This window comes from Myotis davidii, unplaced genomic scaffold (genome assembly GCF_000327345.1).
Source record: "Myotis davidii unplaced genomic scaffold, ASM32734v1 scaffold299, whole genome shotgun sequence".
Lineage (NCBI taxonomy): Eukaryota > Metazoa > Chordata > Mammalia > Chiroptera > Vespertilionidae > Myotis > Myotis davidii.
The window spans coordinates 4,933,158-4,951,509 of NW_006293088.1; the positions used below are offsets into that span (position 1 = coordinate 4,933,158).

The 18,352-nt window shown below is 58.1% G+C and overlaps 1 protein-coding gene across 1 annotated transcript in view; it reads right to left on the reverse strand.

Annotated features, from left to right (window-relative positions):
- TNFRSF1B (tumor necrosis factor receptor superfamily member 1B) overlaps window positions 1–18,352 on the reverse strand; it is a 45,950-nt gene that overhangs the window by 12,046 nt on the left and 15,552 nt on the right. Inside the window, exon 2 of the mRNA XM_015565935.1 lies at window positions 418–597. Coding sequence (XP_015421421.1) covers window positions 418–597 — 180 coding nt within the window. The remainder of the gene's footprint in view (window positions 1–417; window positions 598–18,352) is intronic.

Genomic DNA, 18,352 nt, shown 5'->3' on the forward strand with positions numbered 1-18,352 from the left:
TCCATCTCTGAACCCCCTCTGATCATAAAATATCCTCCCCTCTGCTCCTTCCAGATGCCTGGAATTCCACCATCAAAACCGCCTGTCCATTAGTCAATCACACGTTAGTGAGAACTGGTTTGCCGGCCCCTTTCTTCTTTATATTTGGCTAAAATTCTCCACCTGGGGCCATCTAAGCTAGGTCTAACAGGTAAGTAGGGGGTTTCCAGGGAAAAGGAGTTGGAAAGAGGGAACAGCATATGCAAGGCCCCAGAAGCAAGAGGGACCGTAGGGCTGAGTCACGGAACTAGAAGGAGTTCAGGAAGAATTGAGAGCTATGACCCTGCCCGCTCCACCCTCACACACACACTCCCTCCCAGGCACCAGCCCCCAGGAACCGGCCAGTCTGAGGGCCAGGGCTCCAGGGTGGTCCCTCACCAGGAGGACACATGCTGCAGCACATCTGGGCCCTCTCGTCATAGTATTCTCTCTGCTGGCACGAGCTTCCGTCCTCCGGAACGTAGGGGGTGAATGCCACCTGGAAGGGGGAAGAAGGACAGCCATCAGCTTGGCCACGCCCGACACCCAGATCCCCATCCTGTGTCCCACAAGTCCCTTCTGGGGCTCACCGGTGAATGGACAGAGGGCCTGACTTCTCCCTTTGGGTGAGGGGCAAGGGGAAGGTAGAAGGGAAAGTCCCTGCCTCCTTTCTCCTCCCCTCTTCCGCCCTCAGTGTGGCACACCCATGTCTGCAGGTGGAGACACTGAGCCAGCTGGCCGGAGGGTGAGGCTGGCCCCCACCACTACACAGGGCAGTGCCCCAAAGGCAGTGGCCTCAGTCACGGAGACCCACAGTGCTCAGCACAATGTGGCCCTCTGCCTAGGATGCCTCCTCCCTCCTTCCCACACCTGGAAATCGCCCCTTTGTCCTTCTAACCAACTACTGCCTCCTCTGGGAAGCCCTCCCTGACTCCCCCAGGCTGATTCAGGTTCCTCCTCCTCTGGGCTCTCTCTGAACGCTAGATGCAGCCTCTCCAAACAATCATCTCATTGTGCTGAAATGGGGTACCTACTTCTTCTCCCATTTTGCATGGGTGCATGTGCACGTGCGTGCGCACCCCCCCCTCCACACACACACACATGTCTGCAATACACAGGGCAGGAGTGATGGCCTCACCGACTCTGGACCCTCAGCTGCCAGCATGCAGCCCCCGGCAGAGCTGGCGCTCAGCAGATGAGCATTTGTGGATGACAGTAACAATGGCTACCATTTCCCGAGCACTGACAGGTTGCCAGGGGTTGTCTATGTGCTGCAGGTGCTCTAGGCAGACCCCCTAGAGCGCCCACCCGCCAGCTGCCATGGTGCTGCCTGACAGTGACCCGGCCTCCAGGTGGATGGCTGCTGGGTGGAGTTCACGCTCCGCTCCCCGCCCATCCTGCTGCAGCTGGGCCTCGGCTGGCTCTGCATTGAGAACGGAAACCCAGCTCCTTCCCTGCTCGGCCTGATGGCTGTCCCAGACCCGTCCTGGCTCCTGGACAACCCCCAACCCCGAGGCCAGGGTTCCAGCTGCCCCGCAATCTGCAGCTCCTCCCCCACCGCGCTCCTGCCTGAGCTGTCCTCCCCCTGGAACAGCCTCTTGCTTCCCCTGACAAAACCCCACTGTCCCTCTGACAGCAGCCTCTGCCTCAAGGCTCCCCTGCCCACACCCCACCCTGAGTAATCACTAGTACCCCGAGCCCTGACCTTCCTCCCTCAGGGTCCTGGCACACAGGCCTGTCCCCACTAAATGGACGCCCTGAGGCTGCAGGCTGGGGGTGACGCTGCTACCACCCAGGGCTCACTAATCCAAGCAGCAGGCTTCACGCCAATGCCATTTCCCAGAGGGATCTGAGCTGCACCTGGACATGAAGCCCAACATGGGAGCACCCACCACGCTGCCAGCTGAAGTCCTTTCCCCCCCCCGCTCAGCCCAGGCCCAGGCCCAGGCAGTCACCCCAGGTAGTCAGCTCTGGTGAGGGTGGGAGAGAGTCTAAACACGGAGTCTAAAAAATAACTTCCATTCCCGTCCGGACTGTAAGCTCCCATGCCATGGCTGCACACGCATGCACATACATGCACACACATGCACATACATGCATGCACACACATACACACTCATCCCAATTCTTCCCTCCGTTCGGCCCTGGGGCAGGCTGCCAGGCACCTGAATGAGGGGAAAGCAAGGCCCCATATCAGGCTCCACACAGCTGGGGCGGGGCCACTGCCCGTGTCCCAAGCCCCTGGCCTCATGCCGACTCCCGCCCAACAAACAGGGCACAAGAGGCTCAAGGTGGGCCCAGGAAGCTGTGAAAAAAGAAAAAGAGACCCTCCCAGGTGATTCTGACGCTCCTCTGCCCAACACACCTGTTAGCTGACACCCAGAGGCAGCAAGACGACCTGGGGGAGAGGCACACGGAGGAGACCTGGGGCGGGGGGTGGAGGGCCTGACTGCCCCCCATACCCCCCAGCATGGCCTTCCCTGCAGGCAGCTGCTGTGCGGAGCTTCCCCCAGGGAAGCGGCTGTGCCCGCCCCTCAGAGCATGCCCCAGGCGGGCAGGGGCCATGCAGGGTGGCCCCAAGGGTCTCATGGACCCTGCATCCCCACAAGCACCCAGGCAGTAACTAGGGGAGGCCCTCATTCCTGTGGGGCCAGAGAACCATAGGACCAAAGGGGCTCCCGGCATGCAGCCCAGGGGGGCCTGCCCGGCTGGAGGAGGACTTCCCGTCAGGCCCAGAGAGCCTGATGGGGAAGGGCCTGCCTTGGTCAAGTTTGGGCTCTCTCTACACCCACAGGCCAAGGGTTCCTGGGCAAAGGCAGGCGGCCGGCCTCCAGCACTGCCCAGCAGCCTCCCCTCAGGGTCCAGTCCTCTCTGAATCTTGCTCTCGCTGCCCTTCCCCACACTTCCTCCCGCTGCTCTGTGTGAAGAGGGTGGGTCCTCTCTTGAGCAATTTCTAGGCCTGTTTATCCTCTTGGACAGAAAAAGAAAAAAAAAACAACCCACAGCCCTGTCATGGCTAAACAATGAGGAACAGAAAGCCCCTGGCCGAGCGGGACAAAAGGTCACTCCCAGCGCTGCAGGCCCCAGAGCAGAGGCCACACAGCCTCAGAGCCAGGTCACCGCAGGGGCCACACGGGCGGGGGTCCCTGGAGGTCCCCGGAACGTGGCGAGCAGCCTCTGGGAAACGCGGGGCTATGGAAGCTTCCAGTTCCTTTGGCTGGTGTTGGGGAGGTTCAGATCCAGGCACCACCCACCCACAGCGGAGTGCTGACTGACATTTTAAAATGAGGAACTAAGTGGATAGTAGTTGATTCACTCAGCATGTTTAACAGATCGAAGCTTTCAAAATACAGGGTCCAGGAGGAAGCTTGGAAATCACTGATGAGCGTTAACCACCCATGTAACAGGTGGGCAATGGGTGCCCAGTGGGGGTGGGAGGTTGGAGAAGATAGATGATAGGTAGATAGAGAGATAGATAGAGAGATAGATAGATAGATAGATAGATAGGTAGGTAGGTAGATAGGTGATAGATGGATAGATAGATGATAGATAGATAATGGATAGATAGATGATAGATGGATAGATAGATAGATGATAGATACATAGATAGATTGGTTGACAGGGAGTGATAGATGAAAGGATGACAGATGAAAGGAGGGTAGGAAGGAAGGATGAAAGGAAGGACCATCTAACATCCAATTTGTGAGACAGGTCTGATTGTGCCCATTTCACAGATGAGGAAATGGAGATAGAAAGAAGCAAAGCCACCTCCTGGTCTCCCAAAGCTCGGGGCCATCCCAGGGTTGGTGGCAGGCTGAGGAGGATGTGCTGTCAGGGCCCACCCCTCACCCACCAAAGGCCTCAGAGCTGCCTCACATCAGGGTCTGTGGCCCCATTTCCCCTTTAACATTGGCCTCTGTCCTCCTAGGGCGGGAGTCACCTGCACTGAGTGATGGCCCTTCCGGGAGGGAGGAAAACAATGGGCTATCTGTTAAGCACCTCCCCGTGTGCCAGGTAAGGTTGCAGGCACTATACAGACTCCCACTTCCACCCCCAGAAGTCAGTGGGCGTGTGCCAACTTCACAGCTCGGGGAGGCCGAGGCCAGATCACTTGTCTGAGTTCATCCAGGGAGGAGGAGGAGGAGATGGGACTGGGATGTGACTCTTGCTCTGTTCCCACTGGAGAAATCTTTGGTCCCCTCCTCAGGGCAGCTGAAGGAGGCAGCTCTGGGATCCACCCTCCGCCTTCATCCCTGAGTCATTGCAATGCCACCAGCCCCCACTGTCTACTTCTGTGACAAGCAGACACTCGGGTGCTGACTCCCATGGACACACATGTTCTCTCGCCCAGGCGTGTGCATGCGCGCGCACACACACACACCAATGCAGGGAATTCCTCTCCGTCTTAGGCCAACAGCCTCTTACCTCAGCTCTGTCCTAGGTTCCCAGGAGACCCCCCAAAACCACAGAACCAGCAGGCAGGGACACTCAGGACCTAAGACCCAGCTCTTCCCAGAACTGCCGGTCACTGGGCTCCTGAGAGGGCCCATCCTTGGCTGGCAGCCCCATAGCAGGAGCAGGGACACAGGTGCAAAGGTAGGAGTCTGATCCACAGCTGTGCCAAGTGCTAGAAAGATGCCCGGGAGCCAGGAAGTGGGGTGGAGGCCCAGAGTGGGGGCAGGATTGAGGTGCAGCAGCTCAGGAGCCTTAAAGACATTTCAGTGTCTTCCCATTTAATAGTGGAAAAAGTCAGGGGCAAAGGCGGAAACACTCACTCATTCATTCATTCATATGTACTGAGCACCTGTTATTCTAGGTGCTGGGCAGACAGCATCGAACACGTCCACGTCCCTGCCCTGGGGAGCTGAGCTCTAGTGGGGAGACTGAGACACACACAGTAGAAATATGTGAGGTGGCAGTGGGAGCCCAGGAAAAAGGAAAAGCAAGGTGGGGCCAGGAGCAACAGGGAGAAGGTGCCGGGTGGGCTCGGTGCAGCCGGGAAGCCAGGGCAGCGGGGCCGGAGCAGGCGAGGGCAAGGGCGCTGGGAGACGAACACAGTGGCATGCAGCACGTCCTCCTGGAAGCTGGCTCCCAGCAGGCACTGTGCAGCGTCCCGCGCATCCCTGTCTCTCTGAGTCCTCATCCCAGCACAGGGACATGGGTATGACCATGGTTCCCAAGTCACATGAGAAAACTGAGCCTCAAAGAGACTCCTCACCTCTGGCCTAATTTCTTCCCCAGCATCAAGCTGACACACCTGTGTGTCCCCCACCTCAGAAGACTGGATTTCAACCCCCAGGCCCACCCCAAAGCCCCTCCCTCCCCTCCGCAGACACCACCTCTACTGTGGGCACTGGCTGCCTCAGTGTTCTCGTCTGTGAAATGGCAGCAGGAGCCTGGCTGGTGCTCTAAGCCCTCTCCAGCTTCGGCTTCTTAAAGATGGGTGTCAACAAGCTCAACCCCTCGCGAGACCACAGGCGTGCTGGTGGGAGGTGGCCCACCACAGGAGGTGGAAAAACTGAATGAGCAGGAGATGGGGGCTGGGGCTGAGGCCAGGCTGAGAGTGGGTGTGGAGTGGGGGTGGAGTGGGTTTGGAGTACGGCTTCCATGCCCCAGCCTCTGCCCCTCCTCCCCTCTCCAGGGCGTGGGCACCCTGAGCAGGTGGCCTGGGAGGAGAGAGCCGCGAAGGCTGCCCTCCTAGGTACACAAACCCCTGGCAGGAGCAGCACTCGACTGAGGTCAGAGATCTGGCACACGGGCTGGTCCCAGAGGCCGTGGGGATGTGACTTGCTCCCTGAGCCTCAACACTGTTAACCCATGAAATGGTGCCAGACGCTTTGCCCTGCCTCCTCCTGGGGTTGCTGCAGGAGCAAAGGCAGGGGGTTCATCACCTTCTCCCAGGCCCTCGGGGAATCCACGGGGGAGCTTAGAGGCTGTGCTAAGGCCCTGAGCTGTACCCTGGGCCAAACGGAATATCAGAGCTGGGCTCCTTCTGCCTGGCATTAGCTGAGAAGGCCTAGGCGAGGACAAGACCCGGGCAAGCTGTGCAGTTCTCGCGAGGTGCTAGATGGCCCAGGGGAGCCTTGCAGAGGAAGGGACAAGTGTAGAGAAGTTAACCTGTGACCCTTAGAGCTACGGGGTCACCACAGGCTGGCCCCAGGCCAGTCCTGCAGAAGCCTAATGTCAGGAGGCTATGACAGGCCAGTCCCTGTGACAGTGGGTGGGGGCCTTATTGGGGCAGAGGGAGGGGGACAGTCCCCCAGGCCAGATGTGAGTTTCCTAGGGTACTGGCCTCAGGTTGTCTCCAAGGGACTTCATCAAGAGGAACACCTAGAAGAGTAATGGGACCCCAAAATAATGAATCTGGGTCAGTAGCTGTAGTCCATTAAATGGCCAAAGGACACAGTGTCCAGGATAAAGGACAGCAATGTCGCCGAGAGTCCCTGAAAGAAAGTGAGCCTGAGGCAGAGCTACAGCCAGACAAGACCTACCTGGTGAGTCGGGCAAGACTTTTCCTGCCCGCTGCTCCCCGCCTTCCCGAGCTCTCCCCACTCTCACCCCAGAGGATCAGAAGCCACAGCCAGCTGCTGGGGGTGGGGAAAGAGACCAGTTCAAGGTGGCCCCTGCACCAGGGCCCTCAGCCAGGGAGGGGCAGAGCGGGCGGCCACGCAGGTCTCTGGCCCCAACGTCCGCATCAGCTCTCGCTGGGCAATTGGGCAACCCTGCACCAGCTCACTGACTTCCTCTCTGACCAAGACCCTGCGTGTACCCCATAGGGGGGGCCCTCAGTCCCTTCCCCTATTTATAAATAGACAGAGAGAGAGGAAGACCAAGGACGGGCCTGGGGAAGGAAGAAGAGGCCGCCACCAAGACGGTGTCATCTAGAAGCACTAAGCTACAGGGCCCTCTGTTTTTCCTGCCACTGTTACCGCAGCACCTTTGGGTCTTCAGCTTTTTAATTGTCTGGAGCCTCCCCGTTGATGGCAGCACCCTTGGGAAGGGGTCACACTCTGGGCCTCCCTGGAGCTCCCTGGAGCTCCCCGGGCAGGGATCCAGCTAAGAGAGGACCGGGATGAGGCAGGAAGGAGGCACAGGGAGAAGCTCCGGGCTTTGGGAATAGGGTGTCTCTCAGGTTTAGCCTCTTCACAGAGCCGGAAAGACTCACGGAGACTGGTCAGACCCAGGAGAAGCACCTACTGTGCGCAGGCACGGTGCTGGGCACGCTCACATGCATTCTCTCACGTCACCCCTCCTCCAGCTCCATGAGCTTAGTGTACCCCACTCTAGAGATGTGGAGACGGTCCGGAGATTCGACACCAACACCATGTCAGAGGCCACACGGCCAGCAAGCAGCAAACAGGAGCGGGTCAGAGCTACACCTGCCTCAGACAACTTTTTCTCTGTAATCCTCTATTATTGTTAATCCTCACCCGGGGATATTTTTCAATTTAAATTTTAGGGAGAGTGGAAGAGAGAGGGAAAGACAGAGAGAAACATCGATGTGAGAGAAACACATCGATTGGCTGCCTCTTGCAGGAGCCCTGACCAGGGCCCAGGTCAGGGAGGAGCCTGCCACCTGGGATGCTTTGGTCCACAGGCCAACGCTCTATCCACTGGGCCAAACCGGCCAGGACTCTCCGTGGTAATTTTGCAGACAAAGGCCCAGAGATGGGGAGTGGCTCCTCTGGGAACCCACAGTGAGCAGGGTGCGGGCGGTCCCACCACTCTCCCAGGCTAAAGAGTCCCCAGGGCCCCAGAGGCAGACCGTGAAGCTGTGGGAGGGGCACAGGTGTCTGCCCAGCGCCCCAGGGCCCCCCACACAGGTGGCAACTGTCTTCGAGCAATACAGAAACCACTTCCTTTGCATGGCAGGTCCCTGGGGCCCCGGGTGTGGTGAGAAGCAGCAAAGCCGGCTGGGCCTCCATCTTAGGGGGTCTGCGGGAGCCCCGTGGACTGTGAGTGCAGCCACATCGGGCCAGGTTGACACAGAGACTACGCCAGGGCCAGGCTACGGAGGCTCATCTGCCGTCACGGAGAGGGAGGACAACCACATCACAGGGGGTGGCTCGGGGTGACACATCCCACTGCCACCCTGCTGCCTGTGATGTGCCTTCAGAAGTGAGCTGGGGGCAGACAGGAAGCCCGGGCTGGTATCCGGTTCCAGGGCGTGGTGCCTGCCCCCAAGGAACCCTCAGTCTAGTTGCAGAGAACACCGCAACCCTTTCCATTCCCACCCCCCCCCTCGCTCTCCCCCCCCAGCTCAGGCCTGTCAATATCGCCTCCTCAGTCTCCCCATGGCTCCCTCTCCTCCCTCAGCATCTCCTGCCGGCTCAGCCTCCTCACTCTTGGTCCCAGCCGTTCCCAATGGACCCGAAGCCACCTTCCTACATCCAAGTCCGGCCCTGATTTAAAACTCCCAGCAGCTCCCCTGCCCTCAGGCCAAACTCACAGTCCTGAACGCCCTGCCAGCATCTCCCATGGCCGCTCATCCAGAGCAGCGCCGGCTCCCTCACTCTCCTCCACGCAGGTACTCCCTCTGCTTCTCCCTTTGCAGGGCTAACTCTGCAGCTTCTTTCAAAAGTCGTCTCCACCATCATCTCAAGGAAACCTTCTCCGAACCCCAAGATGGGCTCCAAGGTCCCTCCTCGGGGCTCCAGCGACAGCCTGGGTGTCTCTCTATACCGTCCAGACCACTTTTTGGTTGACTATTTCCCTGTGTCTCCCCCGCAGGGCAGGGACCACAACCCCCTCTGCACACGCTAGTGTGACCTCTACGCCAGACACCCAGGTTGTAATCCCCGTTCTGTCATTCACAGCCTCAGTTTTGTCATCTATAAAATGGGGACAAAAACAGTGCCCACCACAGAGGGCTGTTATGATTCACTGAGTCAACTTATGTAAAGCGCTCGGCACGGTGCTGGCCGGCAGAGCGAGGTGATCAGTGCTCACAGGGTTTTTATTACTCATCACTACGCCCAGCCCAGGGCACAGCCCATAGCAGGTGCCTACTGATGTGGAATTGTTGAATAGAAGAGTTTTCATTTCCATTAGCTGAATGAGTTGGGTTCACATGAGAACTGGGCAGGAAATGGGCTATAGAGGGGGAGGTGTCCCAGTGGGGGGAGACGGAGTGGCACCTTTCAGAGGCCACTGTAGCCAACCACCCACCGTTACGTCCCGGGTGGTGGCTTAACAGAGCGCTGGGGCCCAGCCGCCTTGGGTGGCCTCTGGGCCTCGCTACCTCTCCGCCAAAATGGGGTCAGTGATGGTCCCTCCCACCCCATCCCAGGCGGTTGTGAGGATGAAGGCACTGGGTGCATGCAGTGCACTGGCCCTTGCCTGACACACCCGAGCCCTCAGTTCACTGCACTCTCCCAGGGTCTCCCAGTCCCCGTGGGACGTGACAGAGGGACACTTTTGTCCCCCTCTTACCACTGAGGAAGCCAAAGCTCAGGTCAGACAGGTGCCAGAGGTCCCCAGGTGCTGTGACTGCAGTCAGACAGATCCCCAGGGAACCTGCTCCTCTGCCGGGCGCGGTGGTCGGGGGGAATCACAGCTAACTCCGAAGATGAGCAGGCTAGCCCTGCCCAGTCATGCGCAGCCAGCAGTGGCCGGGTGACCGAGGCCTGGCTCCCCTAGGGCTGGCCCCAGGAGCTCCAGGAACACAGGAGGCTGACACTGGTCAGAACCAGACTGGCCTGGGCTGAGGCGGGCGGAGGCCGGAAGGGCCTCATGTTGCAGGATGGGTGGAGAGGGACACATCCTCTACCTCCTGGGTGCCTCTGCTCCCTCCTAGGTCTTTGGTCCAGTCCAAAGGCCTCCTCCTCTATGAAGCCTTCCATCCTTCCTCCCTATTCTGCTGCTACTCCCTCAGTCCAGAGCTTTGGCCTAAACGATTGCAATAGCCTGTCCTTGCCCATGAGGACAGAGTGATCTTCCTAATATATTCTCTGTTCGGGTAACTCCCTTGCTCAAAAACTATCGGTGGCTCCCCAGTGCCTCAGCTCCTGAAAGGAGGTGAGTGTGGTAGCCAAAAGCATGGACTCTGGGGTCAAAATGTCTGACTCCGCATCCAGACGCCCCCCCGCCCTCCTTACTGGTGGGCAGCATCGGAGGAGTTGTGTTTGTGTTTTTTTAAATAAAAGAGGTTAGTACACCTCCACCTTTTCATCTGTTGAATGGAGCTGATAACAGCACACACCTCACTGTAGTGAGGATCAATGAGGTCACACATTTACAGTGTTTAGTTAAGCACTCCAAAGGTAACAGTTGGTACAATTCTTTAAATATAATTGATATCACTACTCCCATACACTGGCCCCAGAGCAGCTGTCACTGCCCCTAACTAGCTTTTTGCTCCAAGTAAAACGGTTTAGCTCTTGTTCCCTGCTATTCCTGCCTGTCTTACTCCTGGTACCCACTCATCCAACCCTGCTCATCCGCAGGGCTCAGCCTTTAGAACGACCCCTGTGTGGTCACTGTGGAAAGAGGGCCTGAAGGGGGGCAGGTTGTGGGAGGAGAGTCAAAAAGGAGACAAGAGCCTGGCCAGTGTGGCTCAGTGGCTGAGCATCGACCTATGAACCAGGAGGTCACGGTTTGATTCCCAGTCAGGGCATATGCCCCAGTAGGGGGGGTGCAAGAGGCAGCCAATCAATGATTCTCTCTCATCATGGATGTTTCTATCTTTCTTTCCCTCTCTGACATGAATTATATGTATGGCAGTGACCAAGGGGCCAGACCAGGAAGAGAGTGAAGCCATGGGGTATGGAGAGGGGTGGGTGAGAGGACATGGGGGGATGATGCCAGGAGGTGCGGGGAGGGGGGCTCAATATTGCAGGGAGGATTGGGGGCTTGTGGATCCAGAGACTGGAGCAGCAGGCGACAGGCTCACCAGGGACAAGCTGAACTGGAGCCTCTGTGAGTGGCAGACGGAAGCCAAGCTGCGGGCCAGCAGGAGGAAGGACAGGCAGGGGTCCCCCTAACTAGGCAAGTGCTGGGAGCCCTTCCCTGGAGACTCACTGTCAAGTCCAGGCCTGGCCTTCTGGGCGGGGTCTTGTGAGGCCAGAGCTGCCCACCACCCCTGCCCATAGCCACCAGCTCCCCTCACCACCTCCCCCGGTGCAACATGTGGGGCCAGAGGCCTCTAAAGTGAGGAGGGTGAGGTCTTTGCTGGTCCGTTTCCAGCTGGGGCAGCTGAGGCTCAGAGATAAGGGAAGTGGCCAAGACCCCCCGAGCCAGAGGCCGAGCCAGGATGGGGCCTCGGACCCCAGACTCCCAGCCCTCGGGCATCTCCCCCGCCCGGCATTTGAGAAGGCCTCCCACGATGACCAGGAAGACGCCCTGCCCGCCTGCCCCCAAACCCTTTCCGCTCGTGCTCACCCTCAGGCCCACTCAATTCCCTGAACCCGTGGCCACATGTGCCATACCCACTGCAGGCCGGGCTCAGACTGAAACAGCCGGGTGGGCCACTGTCTGGATGGCAAAGCCAAACAAACAAAACCCCCTGGGGATTTCTGCGCTGACCCTGGTCGGAGCGGCCCGGTCAGCCCAGGACCCGGCTCCGAAACAGGGACAGAGCAAGGGGTCAGCAGGCCTCCTGAGGCCCAGCGCTCCTGAGAGGGACTCACACTGCAACTCCCCACGCATGCCCACTGAGTCTGGGCAGCTGGCCTGCCTGGGGCCTGGACACTTGGTGTGAACAAGCTGCTAACGGGCCTTCTTATTTTAGCAATGGATCAATAGTCTAGTGATCACAAGCCTCACAGGTGACACGTGAGAAGGAGCCAGCTCGTACCCTTCTCCTCTGCTAACCCACACGGAGGCTCCGAGAGGTAGAGCGTGTGGGTCACCGGCAACAGGAAACAGGGCAGAGACCGGACGGGAGAAGGACGTTGGGGCCTCCTAAACAGCTGCCCCCTTCTGTACACCTCCTCCCCCCCAGCATCGCTCACCCTCAAGGCAGAGGGAAAGCTAGTCTTCCAGACCCGTCAGAAAACAGACACTTCCTCCTCCTGGGCATGCACCCCCAAACCACAGTGACATCACCACCACCTGTGACCTCACCACGCACCTCATGGAAAGTGACTGTGGGCCCAGAGAGGTGAGCTCTGAGCTGCACAGTCCCAGCCCGCGGTCAGCAGCGTGACAGAGGGGACAAATGCCCAGAGCCCGGGTGGTGAGGGAGGCCTAAGGACTCAGGCGGGGAGGGCTCTGTGCCCATCACCAGTGACAAAGCGCCTCTTTGAGGAAACCGCCCCCCACTACTCCAGGCTTCCTTGAACCTGTGGGTTCCACACAGCAGGCCCCTGCAGGGGGTGCCCACAGCATGGACTTACCCACAATCTCAGCCCCAAAGGGTCTGGCTGCTGAACTTTAAAAGATGCTAATTGGGTTCTAAGCAGCAGGGAGGCGGAACCAGGATCCTGTTCTGTCCAGAACTCATTCCAGCCCAAGCCGTGGGGCTGAGGGCAGCGGGGAGGGCGAGCTGCAGGGAAGCACCACTATGAAGGTGAGGCGTGCGGGGCTCTCCTTCCCGGAAAAACTTTAGGCCCCTCCATCCCCCAGTCTGTGGCCTGTCAAGCACATGCGAAGCTGACAGTTCTCCAACATTCCAGCAGCCAGCATGCTGGGCTCAGTGCTGTGGGGTTTTATAGATAGGGATGTTTAAGGTCACCCAGCAAGCCAGTGACCACGCTCGGAGGGGACTCTGGCCTCCTGACACCCAGGCCAGTGCTCCTGCTCCTCCCATGGAACCCTGCCATCTTGGAAGTCATTTGAAGGCTGTGGGGTGGACAGCATGACCCACAAGTGCCTCCCCGGGTTACAAATAAACAGAACCTTTAGGCTCTCAGAGGTTAGAGATGGAAGAGACGAGTTTTGTTTTTTTAAATCCTCACCCGGGGACATTTTCCCATTGATTTTGAGAGAGAGTGGAAGAGAGAGGAAAAAACAGAGAGAAACATCGATGGGAGATAAACCCATCAATTCGTTGCCTCCTGCATGAGCCCCAACCAGAGCCCAGGCCGGAAAGGAGCCTGCAACCAAGGTACATGCCCTTGACTGGACTTGAACCCAGGACCCTTCAGTCCGCAGGCAGACGCTCTATCCACTGAGCCAAACGGGCTAGGGTGAGATGGAAGAGAATATTTAGAGACAGCAGCGTGGAGTCAGCCATGCCCATCCTGCAGATGGGAAAGCTGAGGCCTCCTGCAGCCCCTTCACACAGAGGTCACCCTGCTCCTCCTCAAATCACACCCAGGACCTGTCACTCACTGAAAGGAGTGGGGATAGGGCGGGATAGTGATTTCCTGACCCAATAGCCTTTGCCACATAACCCGGGGCCTACAGCCAGGCCGCTGGGCAGGGGGAGTGAGAGGCCCTGCAAGGGGGCATCTGGGAAGGAAGCACAGCCAGGCAGGAGGGAGACTGACCTTAGGGATGTTGGGCAGGAGCTCTGGGCAACTGGAGGTCTGCCACCCACACCTCATGGCTCTGTGGCTCAGACAGAGAACCGGATTCCACAGTGGGCCCGCTCAGCCCGGCACTGCCCCAGGACCAGAGCAGGTCAGACCTGCAAAGCCACCAATGCTCAAACAGATGCCTGTAGGCTCTGCCACCATAAAGTACTTTTAATCCTGACAACCAGCCAGTGAGGTGGGGATCATTCCCATTTTACTGACGGGAACACAGAGGCTCCCAGACATGCCAAGGACACGCAGTCTATAAACAGCAAGTAAGGATTTGGCTGAGGTCTGTCTGATTCTGAGGTCGGGCCCTTTCCCTGAGTCATCAATACTGCTTCCCCGTGGCCGGCAGAGTGGCCAGAACCGGAGCCACAGCAGCTCCACTATCTCCCTATCCTAAGCACCCCCCTCCCTAACCTGAGACCCAGCTTCCCTCCCTGCCAGCTTCTGGACAGGTCACGTGCCTACTAGGACGCCGAGTCACCGCCAGTGACCCCACTGGAGTGGCCCCATTGTGAGCCAGGGCGGGAATGAGCACTCCTAGCCTCTGCAGACTCAACAGAGCAGAGAGACGAGCCCAGAAAAACAGTCCAGAGAGAGGGAGACAGACCGGAGGCCAGTCCTGTCACCACTGGCTTTTCAAACTCTTCTGTCTCATCCACAAAACGGGGTCACTATACAGGTCAGGTGAAGATTTTGGGGCGTTTATTCCACATTTTCTGCGTATCTACTACACACCAGGCTCTGTTCTAGGCCAGGGTTTCCCCAGAGGACATCTAGAAATATCTGGAGCCATTTCTAATGGTCAAAGCGGGAGGGGCAGTGCTACTGGCACCTGGTGGGTAGAGGCCGGGAATGCTGCTGAATATCCTCTGACGTGCAGGACAGCCCACGCGATAGCCACCCAAATGTCCAGAGTGCTGGGATGAGAAACCCCATGCTCTGTAGCAGTGGGCACGTCCCTTCCCTCACCGTGTGTGCATTCTACTTGGAAGACCCAAATACAGGGGTCCTCAAACTACGGCCCGCAGGCCACATGCAAATACAAATATTGTATTTGTTCCCGGTTTGTTTTTTTACTTCAAAGTAAGATATGTGCAGTGTGCATAGGAATTTGTTCATAGTTTTTTTTTTAAACTATAGTCCGGCCCTCCAACGGTCTGAGGGACAGTGAACTGGCCCCCTGTTTAAAAAGTTTGAGGACCCCTGCCCAAATAGAAGTGAAAAAATAGGAGAGGAAAACAAAGCAGGTCAGGGAGTGAGAGTACCTGATGGGAGCTTTTATAGGCAGGATGGTTGCAGAAGGCCTTTCTGAGGACTCAATCATTTGAGCAGAAGGAAGTGAAGGAAGGACGCCAGGAGGTATCAGCAGGAGGAACAGTCAAGGCGAAGGGGACAGCAAGTGCAAAGGCCCGGAGGCAGGCACGGGTGGGGCATGTTTGAGGAACAGAAAAGGCCAGCGAAGCACAAAACTGAGAACTAAGTTGATGTGCTGAGCTGAACGTCACACACGCGCGCACAGCACAGTTGGCATCAAACTCCCCCTCCCCCCCTCCCACCCCACAACCTTCCCGGCTACTCGCCCACGAAGCATTGGATGGTCAGGGCCATAAAAAGTCTCCAGCCCTGCGAGGGACAGGATGAGTGAGGGCCACCAGAACGCTGGTAGGTTCTCAGCCTTATCTGCTCCAGGGCCTTCCGTACGCACTTGGCCCTGAGAGGGAGACAAGGTGGGCAGGACTTTCCACGTCCAAGGGAAAGCAGAGGCTCAGTAACGTGGCCTGGGTGCCAAGGGCAGTGATGGGCAGAGCCTAGGTCAGTGGCCACTGACAGGGTGGCTCCTGGAAGACTGGAGCTGGGTCGTGGTCATCTTGGTCCCCAGAGCCCAGCACTGGACTGAACTTGGAGTAGGTGTCTGGATTGTTGGGGGACTGAATGGGTGAATGGCACAGCACCAGGGTACCAGGCCACCTGGCCACTGCCCTCTGAAGAAATGATGCCTGGGCCACATCCTCACTCAGCACGCAGGTTCCCTCCGAGGCTGTCAGGGAGGGGGCAAAGGGACAGCACACACCTGGATCACCCATCGCCACTCCAATGGCCAACACCCCCAGGCCAGACTGGAAACCCCAACCTCTTCCGTCACCTGAGCTGGGTATTGAGGAGGCGAACAGCAGCCCCTCCACCCCAAGACATCCAGGGGCAGGTAGGTCAGACCCAGCAGGGAGGGATCCCCTCAGGCCCTCCGCAACAACAACAAAAAGCCAGACTGCTGGGGCCCTGCCCACCCCCATTACAGGGCACCAGGCACTCCCCCATCCTGCCAACTTTACTGGCACTTATTTGTCCAATGAATGAAGGAATGTCCAATCCATTCCATCCCAGCCAACAAATACAGCTTGGAGGCAAACGCCCTGATTACACAGTGAGTCTGCTGTCCCTGCAGCCAGCTCAGGTCGCCTTGGGCTCTTTCTGTAACTCAGGCTAGTTACAGCCAACATTACACAGAATGCACTGTGTGCAAGGGACCTGGCTGAGGGCAGGAATAGGGACACAGGCACGGGGAGGCTATTGTGCAAAGAGCTCTGGAATGAGGCAGACCTGCATTCATATCCCTGCCACCCCCCTCGCCCCCAGCTCTGCAACCCTGAGAAATGCCATAACCTCTCGGGCCGGTTTCTACACCTCTAAATGGCAACAGCCCCATCCACCTTTTAGGAGTTGCTGTCAGGAAAATTCCAGGGGGGTCCTGTGGTAAATTCCTAGCACAGTACCAGGCTCTCAGGAGATGTTCCAAAAACTGGAGCGATTGTGCTGGTGACAATGAGAAGGAGTAGCCCCCAACCCCAGTCCCCGCCCTCAAAGAACTCTCTATCTATTGAGGCGGATAAAAACTCAATTAAAAACGTGGCTCTGTGGTTGAGTGACCACCTATGAACCAGGAGGTCACGGTTCAATTCCCGGCCAGGCCATATTCCTGGGTTGCGGGCTTGATCCCCAGTGTGGGGCTTGCAGGAGGCAGCCGATCAATGATTCTCTCTCATCATTGATGTTTCTCTCTCTCTCCCCCTTTCTCTTCCTTTCTGAAATCAATAAAATAAAAAAATTATTATTATTATTTTTTAAGCAGAATGTAACCTGTCCTCGAGAGGGACAAGGGCTCTGAGAGCAAAAGGGAAAAGGATCAGATCCAGCTGGAAGAATGAAGAATTCAGGGGGTGGCGTTGGCAAAGGCCCTGAAGGAGAGGTCAAGGGGTGCACCATGAACAGCACAGGGTACACGTGTTTGACAGGGTGTGAAGTACAGATGCAGAGAGGGGGCAGCAAGAACCTGGATACCTCTGCCCTGGGACACAGGGGTAGGTGTGTGTGTGTGTGTGGGAGGGTGTTCTGCCTTGGCCCCTGGGGGCCACAGAGGCTTCTCAGGCAGGGCGAGAAGTGCTCCAACCTGAGGAGGGGCTCCCCGCGATGCCACCACGGAGGGCCCATGGGAGGGGGTGCAGGGCCAGGAGTTCAGCTGGGAGGCTGTGGAGATAGTACCAGGAGGAGGGAACCTGAGATGACCCCGGAGCCGGTCAAGAGGGGAGGGAAGCGAGAGATGCAAGGGAAACCCCTCAACTCCAGGACTCGGGCCTGGTGCCCCGTAGGCCCCAGAGACCTGTGCCTCCACCCCAGGGGCTCATGTGCCGCCAGAGCAGGGTAACGCCGCTCGAGCCACTGCGGTCAGGCTGAGGACCACAGCCGTCAGCACCCACGCTCAGCTCTCAGAGCTGGGACTCTCCACCCAGGACCACCTCTGTTTCCAGGACCACCTCTGGGGGCAGTCCCCCACAGTCCACTGTGTGAGAGTGGATCCTGGCCGGACAGCCCCTCCTCTGCCTTCAAGAACTGGACCGTAAAATTTCAGCCTTAGCCAGTGAGTCACCACACATGGCCACATGAGTCAAGGCCACCTCCCCCCCTTCCTTCCTGGTCAAGATGTCCAAGATGGCTCCTTACAAACTCCAGGCCCATCAGGGAAGGATCGTGAGGAGGGAGGAAGACCCACCCGCTCCCCAGCCATGGGGGGAAGGAAGAGATGACCCTTTGGAGGAAGACTGCCTCCCATGCCCTTCCATGAAATACAAGGAGCTCTCTGGGCCTCAGTTTTCCTCCTCTGTAAAATGGGGTCCCTCCATTGTACGAGAGCATGGAGACAGCCACAAAAGCAGAGGACAAGCCATTCCACTACCTTGCTGGCTGGCGGGTACAGTTAGAATAACAGCTCTGGGCTTTCTGCTCTCCCCATTTTCCTGGAGCCCCTAGAGACCACCCACAAGTCCTCCCTCACCTCCTTGGTCCCCAGAGCTCAAGCACAGGACAGGCCGCAGGGGAGGTGGCCCCAGGGGAAACTGAGGACCTGTCTCTCCTCCTCCTTACCCCGCAGCCGCCAGAGAAGAGACTCTCAAGTGGCCGCTGGACACACACCAGGGGAAGGGTCTGGGCATGGAAATCAGCCCACGGTCCGACTGTGCCCTTATTAGGCGCCTACTGTACACCTGGTCCTACCCTTTCAGAAATGCAGCCCTTGTATTTCTAAGAAAGAGGAAAACCATAACCCAGAGGAGGAGGAAGTCATCTGAAGAGGGTGCCCGGCAGCTGACGAGGGTGCCCAGCATCCGCAGTAGGAGCAGCACCCCAATACGGGCCACCTCCTTCCCCACACGGGAAGGAAAGCTTGGTCTCGGCAGTCACAGGGGTAAAGAAGTGGGGATCTCCAAACGCCCTGGCCGGTGCTGGAGGAGGGACCTGACTGCGCCCCCGATCTCGGGGGCCAGAGTTCGGTGCCCCCCACACCCCTTCCTCGGTGCCAAACCGAGGTCCCCAGTGGG